This window comes from Phyllostomus discolor, chromosome 9 (assembly GCF_004126475.2).
Source record: "Phyllostomus discolor isolate MPI-MPIP mPhyDis1 chromosome 9, mPhyDis1.pri.v3, whole genome shotgun sequence".
Lineage (NCBI taxonomy): Eukaryota > Metazoa > Chordata > Mammalia > Chiroptera > Phyllostomidae > Phyllostomus > Phyllostomus discolor.
The window spans coordinates 97,414,373-97,422,159 of NC_040911.2; the positions used below are offsets into that span (position 1 = coordinate 97,414,373).

General features: G+C 49.6%; 1 protein-coding gene and 1 long non-coding RNA gene across 2 annotated transcripts in view; both read right to left on the reverse strand.

The window, feature by feature from the left end:
• The window catches only part of B4GALT5 (beta-1,4-galactosyltransferase 5), a 65,133-nt gene extending 59,985 nt beyond the window's left edge, over positions 1 to 5,148 (reverse strand). The window contains exon 1 of the mRNA XM_028524194.2: positions 5,034 to 5,148. Coding sequence (XP_028379995.1) covers positions 5,034 to 5,148 — 115 coding nt within the window. The remainder of the gene's footprint in view (positions 1 to 5,033) is intronic.
• Positions 780 to 5,027, reverse strand: LOC118496854. Its single transcript, XR_004899412.1, has 2 exons — positions 2,948 to 5,027; positions 780 to 2,713 (listed from the first exon to the last, which is right to left on the reverse strand). It is a non-coding gene; the product is annotated as an uncharacterized LOC118496854 (long non-coding RNA).
• Positions 5,149 to 7,787: the final 2,639 nt, after the last annotated feature.

The following is a 7,787-nucleotide window of genomic DNA, read 5'->3' on the forward strand; positions in this document are numbered from 1 at the left end:
CTCGGTTGGCCTTATATAGGTGGATGTGTTCGACATTATATTCCATGATCTAAAAAGCTGTAAAGCTAGAGTGAGTAGGTCAGTAGCATTTTGGCTTTTAGGGCTTTGGAATTCCTAGTCCCTTGGAGAGCTCTAAAGAGCCGTGGCAGCACGCACGGACCCTCCTCCTGGTGACATATTACATGCTGCGCCCATGGGCCTGCCTGTCAAGCACAGGGTGGGAAACGAGACCAGAGCAGAGTTGTCTAGCAGCGTGAGTAGGGGACTACTGGGGAACTAACTGAGACCGTCTGAACGGCTGCTTCCAAAGACTGTCCCAGTCTGGCCAATTTTCATTGTTAAAGACATTTCAGATCCAAACCCAAGACCTTGCTTCCAATGTAGCAGAATTCTGCAGAGAGGACATAAAACATGACCAAAGTCCTGGTCCACAGGGCACTCTTCCGATTTATAACTTCAACCTGTTCTCCAAATGTGGTCTCCGTCAGAACAACGTAACGCAAGACTCACAGAAAATATCTGAGTGCGTGCGTGCAGGCGCGCGTGGAGGGAGGGGGTGCCTTTAACAGGGTGAGGCTTCTTCGATTCCTAACATAACACAGCCCCCATTTTGGCATATTTGTTTCACTCCAGAAAAGCTCAGAACTAAGTGCACTGATGCATTTGGAGCGCATTTTCACACGAGAAACATGCCAAAATTTTCACACAACACTTAGCAGTACTGAAACTGTCCTGTGGTTATTAGAAAAAGTTGTATTTGATTATATAAAACAGGTCCAATATTTGTATAAGAATGTGAATAAATTCTCAACTTTCTATAGGTAAAAACAACTCATTCAAAGTCTGACTAAGACGCAGTTCTAGTTTATCAACCAACTTTGGTTTTCGTGCCAAGTTTAAGATCAAAGAATCAAGCGACTTGCTCAAGGTCATCTGGTCATGACGGGCAGGATTAGAATTACTGGTTCCTGTGGTCCAAAAGCCAGCCATGAATCAAACTTTCCTTGGAACTAAGCAGGCCAAAAGGGAAAAACCATTCCACATTTCCTTTCCTCAATTACCAGAAGACAAAAGAAAAATTAGTTTAAGCGGTAGAGCTGCAATCACTAAAATTTAATCAATGCATAGTGTATCACCTCTAACCACGCACGGGCACCTCTCTCAAAATTGGCAATGTTTAACAATTTGCAAAGGTCAGTAACCTTTATACAACCTTCCCATATGACGGCACCATAAACTAATTAAGATGTTTTAAAATCAGCACTCATATACACGTCAATAAGTTGTTCATTTATCTTCTAAAAGACCCGATAAGACTGGAATATGACAGTACTCTGAGCTCTCAGGTCTTTTTCATAAAAGGTAAAAGGATCATAAATACGTTCAAAGTTTTCTTCAGAATCCTGAAAGGAACAGGGTCATTTCATCAGCGCAGGTACAATAAGTAATTAAATAAACAAGAATAACTTAAGCTATGGGGCAGACCGGACTCGAGAAAAGAAGAATTTTTATCACCATTTCACCTTCCTCTTCCTTTTTCAAATCTACCACTTCCATCACACTTTCTGCCCCATCCTTTTCATTTCCACTTTTAAACTGCTGATATAAAATATTACTGTTGAGTTAACAACAACCACTCCCCCTCCCAAAGAAAAACAATGTCCAATGAAGGCATATTTAAAATAATTACTCATTGGTTTGGGATGGAGAGAGTAAAGTAGCTAAAAGTACTTTGTATCCATTACAAACTCACTACAGTCATATTTAGTGATTTTCTGCACCTTCAATTTCCTTGATCAAACAATACCATCAGGCCATTTCAGATGACCCCTCGAGTCCAGGAAAATTTCCCTTTGCTCTGAAACTGTGAGTCACCAACATTACAGCTGGCATTAGGTATCAAAAGTACTGAGTTAATGGCTAGGCTGAAATTGTGGCGGGGTTATATTATAACCAACATGATTTCCCTCATCTCAAATTCAAGTCTACCTATTTCTGAACACCCTCTTGGAGTGATGACTTCCCTTTAGCCCTTGGGCAAAATGTGGCCACAGGGTATACAGAGCAAATCAAAAGGAAGGCTGGAAAAAATTAAACCTGGAAGAAAATATAAGTCTGACACTTTCCGTTACGCCAGAAAACAATTGTTGTTGCTTGGAAATGTATCGGGTTGAGCCATACCAAACTGTCATGATGTACAACCTGCAGAAACAGAAATTTCATATGGTTTGACCCGATATTATTTTCTAAGCTCATGTTAATGATTATCCCAAATAAGGTGTTCACATCCCAAAGCACATAAAACCTTCTAGTTTTCTAGACTGCCTTAGCCTTTTTGGAAAGGCGGGCCACGCAACTGTCCAAACCCAGTCGCTTGAAAAATTAACCTCAGTAACAGGAAAGCCAAGTCAAACGACCAAACTGGCTGAAGGTAACCACTCCACATCCTTTTTCCAGCTTCCCCTTTCCCACCAACAGATCTGCCTTTTAGAAGACTTGCATGTAAGGAGATACAATGAAAAATTGTAGTGCTTGGCGGCCTTCTCAGGGATCAGTGACATGGGAATCTCAGCATGGCAGAAGCCCATCCCTGTGCACTGGGTCCCACTGACCTCAACATCTACCAATGAGGAATTTGAATGAAGTGGATGAGCTCCACTTCTGTTGGAAGATCTGGCTTCTAATCCTTCTAATAGAAAGGGTGGTTACCACCCTGGATGGCGTAGCTCAGTGGATTGAGCACGGGCTGGGAACTAAAGTGTCCTAGGTTCGATTCCCAGCCAGGGTACATTCCTGGGTTGCAGGTCATGGCCCCCAGCAACCCCACATTGATGTTTCTTTCTTTCCCTCTCTCTCTCTCTCTCCCCCCTCCTTTCCCTCCCTAAAAATGGATGAATAAAATCTTTTTTAAAAAAATTTTTAAAAAAAAGAAAGGGTAGTTACCAACTCAGTGGGATACATTTTTCCGTTTAGACATGGCTGACATGCACCCACAGCCGAAAGAACCTGTCACTGTCACAAAAAGGGGTTATGGCTGCAGGACTGCCTCTAGGTCCACATCCATCCTTTCACACCCATTTTCATCAGTCTAATGTCCAATAAGCAAATGAACTCTTCTTAATGAATTTCACTAAGTACTCAACCTGTTCTTCTTCTGCCAAAATTCCTATCGACTGACCCGTCATGCCATACACTGTGGCTTCCCAGGGGGATGCTTCTCCTAAGACACCTCATAAACAGCTAAGGCCATCTGACGTTGTCTGTTCTATCTTCCTAGACCTAGTTTATAGTACAAACCACCGATAGTAAGCATCAAGTGAAACATGCTCCAACTAAAAATCCGGAGACAATCTCCCACTCTATCTAGAAATTTCTCTATTCAGCTAGTTCAGTGTTGACAGGTCAACAGAGAACGGCGCCAGTCACCGCTACAATCCTAATGGGTATTGCCCTGGAGTTAATTAAACCACCAGCCTTTCCGTAACATACAAATAATCCAGACTTTCTCTAGCAGGATTTACTCTCCTTGGCCTACCCCCTGATCATTTTTCACCCTAAACCGAGGTTTTTTCTAGAGCCCCCTGGTGAAGCCAAGTCAGGCAAATGCATTCCTGAAAACTTCCATCTACTCTCTTTTCTCTAAAGTTTTTTTTTTTAATGAAAACTATGTGTCACGTACAGTGACAAGTGCTTTAAAAGGGAATGTATCTACTTCCACCCTTCAACCCGTCTGAGGTTAGGATCAGCACCCCATTTTGCAGAGGAGAAAAGCTGAGGTTGAACAACTACCCAAGGTCATACAGGGCAGGCATTCCAATCCAAGCCTGACCTCAGCGTCCTCTGATCTGAGCCCCCATGCTGTGGTTCCTTCTAATTGCTCTTCCTGTCCTAGATGTCTGTCTGCTCTGTGGTCCTATGAAGTCCCGGGCAGGGTTCCGTTTCTTCGGTGGCTCTTTAAACGACATGCCTTTGAGAAGCAGAAGTACCCATTCCATCTTTTCTCCCCCTTCTCACCTGACACCTTTCCCCCGGGGCCCTTATCCTATTCCTCCTCTAGGGCCAATTTGACTAATCTCTCCGACCCGAGAGTGGGCACCACGGACTACTGAAGGGCCACCTTCTCCCCTCGAGGCTCGGAAAGGGCAGGAGTGGACCGAGGGGGAAGCAGCGCAGACAGCACCTGAAGTCCTCCTTCCTTCAAGAGGAAACTGTGGCGGGGGACCGCAGGAGGGTGGTTTGAGACGAGGGGGAGGCAGTCATCGTCAGGGGAGAGGGTGACTGGGGAGTGCCCTTGGGGGCGGGCGGGCGGGCGGGGGTGGGGCAGAGCTGGGAAAAGGTAGGGACGCTCCCGGGTAAGCGGCTAGAATGGGGAGGGGTGCCACCGGGCGGCGAGGCCAGCCACTTGGGAGAGAACGTGGGTGTCGGGGAGGACCTGGAGGTGGATGTCACCGGGGAAAGTGGAGGGAAGAAAGTGCGGGGAAGATGAGCTGGAAACGGTGGAGTCACCGGGGAGGCGCGAGGGGGAGGATGGATGGCCACGGGGAAGGCGGGGCGCCTCCAGACCCGCGCACCGGGTCTGGCTGCTCGGCAAGGAGCGGCGGGCGGGCCGGGGCGGCTCGGGGTGCACGGAATGCCGGGAACGGGGGCTCGAGGCGACCCCGGGGAAGGAGGAGCGGGAGCTCTGGAGCCGAGAAGCGGAAAGAGCGGGCTCTAGGGCGGTCTGGGCGGGAAAGGGGGAGCCCGGGCATGAAAGAGGGGTGTGTGGAAGCACGCTGCGTTCGCCAGGGGCTGGGGTTAGGAAGGCAGGGGGCTGGCGGACAGGCTGGGGGCGCGAAGGGGGAGTTCCAGAGCCCGTCGGGGCGCAGAGGGCGGGAATGCTCCGGCGTCTCCCGAGGATCAGGCCGGGGTCCCCGTAGTTTTCTGGCCGGGTTCGGGGTCGCCTCTGGGCGGGGGTCCCCGCGGGGCGAGGAGGGGCTCCCCGGGGCCCCTCGAGGCCAGGGCAGCGCCTTCCGGGTCCCATGCCCCCCTCTTACCTATACCGGGGGCCACATAGACGAAGTAGAGCAGCGAGGACGAGAGCGAGAAGAAGAAGAGCGCGGCGATCAGCGAGCGGCGCGGCAGCCGCAGCAGCCCCCGGCGGACGCGCATGCTGCAGCCGGGGGACCGCTCGTGCGCCGGGCCGGGCCTGCTCCCACCGCTTCCCGTCCGCCGCCTCCTAGGCCTCCGCCGCCGCCTGGGCCTCGGCCACCACCTCCCGGGTCTCGCCGGCCGCCGCTGGCCGCCGCCTTGCCGCTCCCAGCCGCCGGCCGCCGCGGGCCGGGACACATGAAGCGGGCGGGGGCCGGAGCGGCCCGGAGGAGCTGAGCGGCGGGAGCGGGGCGGGCGGCTGGGGGCGGGGCGGGCGGCTGGGGGGCGGGGCGAGGCGGGGCGGGGCCACGGCCGCCGGGCACCGTCGTCAAAGACCCGCGCGCGCGCGCGCGCTCGCCGCCTGGCCCCCGCCGCTGCACGGCGGCCCGAAGGGAACGTCGCCAAATGGCGACAGCCCCTCTCCCGGCGCGGCCACCGCCCAGGCTTTCGGGGAGCAGCGTTCAAGTTGCTGTCGCCTCCGCGCTTCGCACCCCCAGCCCAGGAGCCTAGGGACCGTCTGCAGTGTCTGAAGCTGCCGGTCGCCAAGTGCGGCGGAAGACCTGGGATTGTAGGCAATGAAGCTCAGGATACGCTTTCATTCATTCACCCATTCACTCGTTCGCTCAGTTCCCCATGTATGGAACACCAGACATAGGCCAGACACCGTTCTTGACCCTGGGGAGGCCACCAAGAGCAAAACAAAATCCGTGTCTTCTTAAAATTTATGTTCGAACGGAAGGAGAAAACGAAACAGATCGATTCATCATATCAGGTACTGATAAGTGATATGAACACAATAAAACCGGAGCACGTGTGGAGGAAGCTAAGGGGGTCAAGGAAGGCCTCACTGAGCAGGGGACAAGAACCGAGGCATAAAAGGCTGAATAGCAGATGCAAAGGCCTGAGGTTCAAAAGCCTGATCTGTCCCCACGTTGACTCCAGTAAGACAGGGGGAGCAGCAGGGATGAGGTTGCAGGGTCCACATCCCACGGAATCGTAAGGAATGTAATGATAACAGTTATCAATGTGGCGACACATGTTGAGAGATACTGGGTTTTATTTATCTCTTTACATCCCCCCAACATTCCTGAGATATGTGCTCTTATTATTCTTATGATTTTTTTAAAAAGAAACAGGTTCCTAGAGGGAGAAGCAATTCAGCCAAGTCTTGGAATAAGGGTGAGGGCTCAGATGACAATTGATCTGTCTCCCAAGGCAGACCCTTGAGCGCTAGGTTGTAAAGGCCTCAGCATCCCATCTGGCCCCTAATTCTCATCCTGCAGGCAAATTGGTATCCTATTGCATAGGATAATGTGAGACCATATTCAAAACATCTAGCTTTACAATCAGCCCCGGGCCAAAGGATCTCCAAAGGCAGTGCGTGGTCTTACCCCAGGACCAATAGAACCAGCCCCAGCTTCAAGCAGCTGCCTGCTGAAATGAGGAGGCGAGGGTCCCCTGTGTAGACGCATCTGAAAGTGGGGGACACTATCTTTGGATGCCAGAAGAAGTCAGGAGGAGAGAGGATTTTGCAGGGATTCTGTGAGAACCAACAATAATCCTTTTTTATATTCCTAAAGTTGACTTATACTTTTCTCAGTATTTCTTTCATCCTTGAAGTGAGAACTGTAGAACCAAACCGCCCAGGTTCTCTGACTCCCAGCTCTTCTGTTCTTACCTGAGTGACCTTAGGCAGGTTACTTAACCTCTCTGGGCCTCTCAGTAACGTGTGGGATGTTATTAGTAACAACTGCATCATCGGTTGGTGTGCGGGTTTGAGTAATACATGCAAAGCCTGGCGCGCGTAGTAAAGGCACACAACTCCCACCAGCTCCAACAGACCTGGGAAATGAGGTGGGAGAGAAGAGGCTTAAACAACAACAACAACAAAGCAGAAATTTTGACTCAGACAAATGTGGGCTCAAATCTTGGCCTGGTTTCAGCTAGCTGTGTGACCTTGAGTAAATCACTTACCCCTCTGAGCTTCTATTTGTTTTCTGTGAAATGATGTGGAATAGGCAGAAGAGCAGGAGAGAGACCCTAGACCAGAAATCCTGCAGGGCTGCCATGAGCTGCCATGAACTACTTTTTGTCTGGCCCACACGATGGCCTCTCTCCTACCGTGTCCTCAGTCAACGATTTCAAACACACAGGAAACTTGAAATAGGAGTACAAGGAATGCTCTCCATCACTTTTCCAGATTTATCTATCCACGTTCATATGTATAATTTTTTTCTGAATTATTTAAAAGGAGTTGCTGCCTTACTGGTACTTAATGTCTCAATACTTCAGCAAAAATCCTAAGAAAAATTGCAATCTCCTAGATAAACACAATAATATCATCACACCTAAGAAGATGAACAATCATACCATAATATCCTATAATATATGTTTCATTTCCAAATTTCCCCATTTGTTTAAAGAATTCCTTTATAGCTGTTTAACTTTCAACAGTATCAAATCAAGATTTACACATTATATTTGGAATTATTTCTAATATTTTTAAAATTATTTATTTATTCATTTTTAGAGAGGGGGAAGTGAAGGAGAAAGAGAGGGAGAGAAATATCGATGTGTGGTTGCCTCTCACACGCCCCCTACTGGGGATCTGGCCTGAAACCCAGGCATGTGCCCTGACTGGAAATCAAACTGGTGACCCT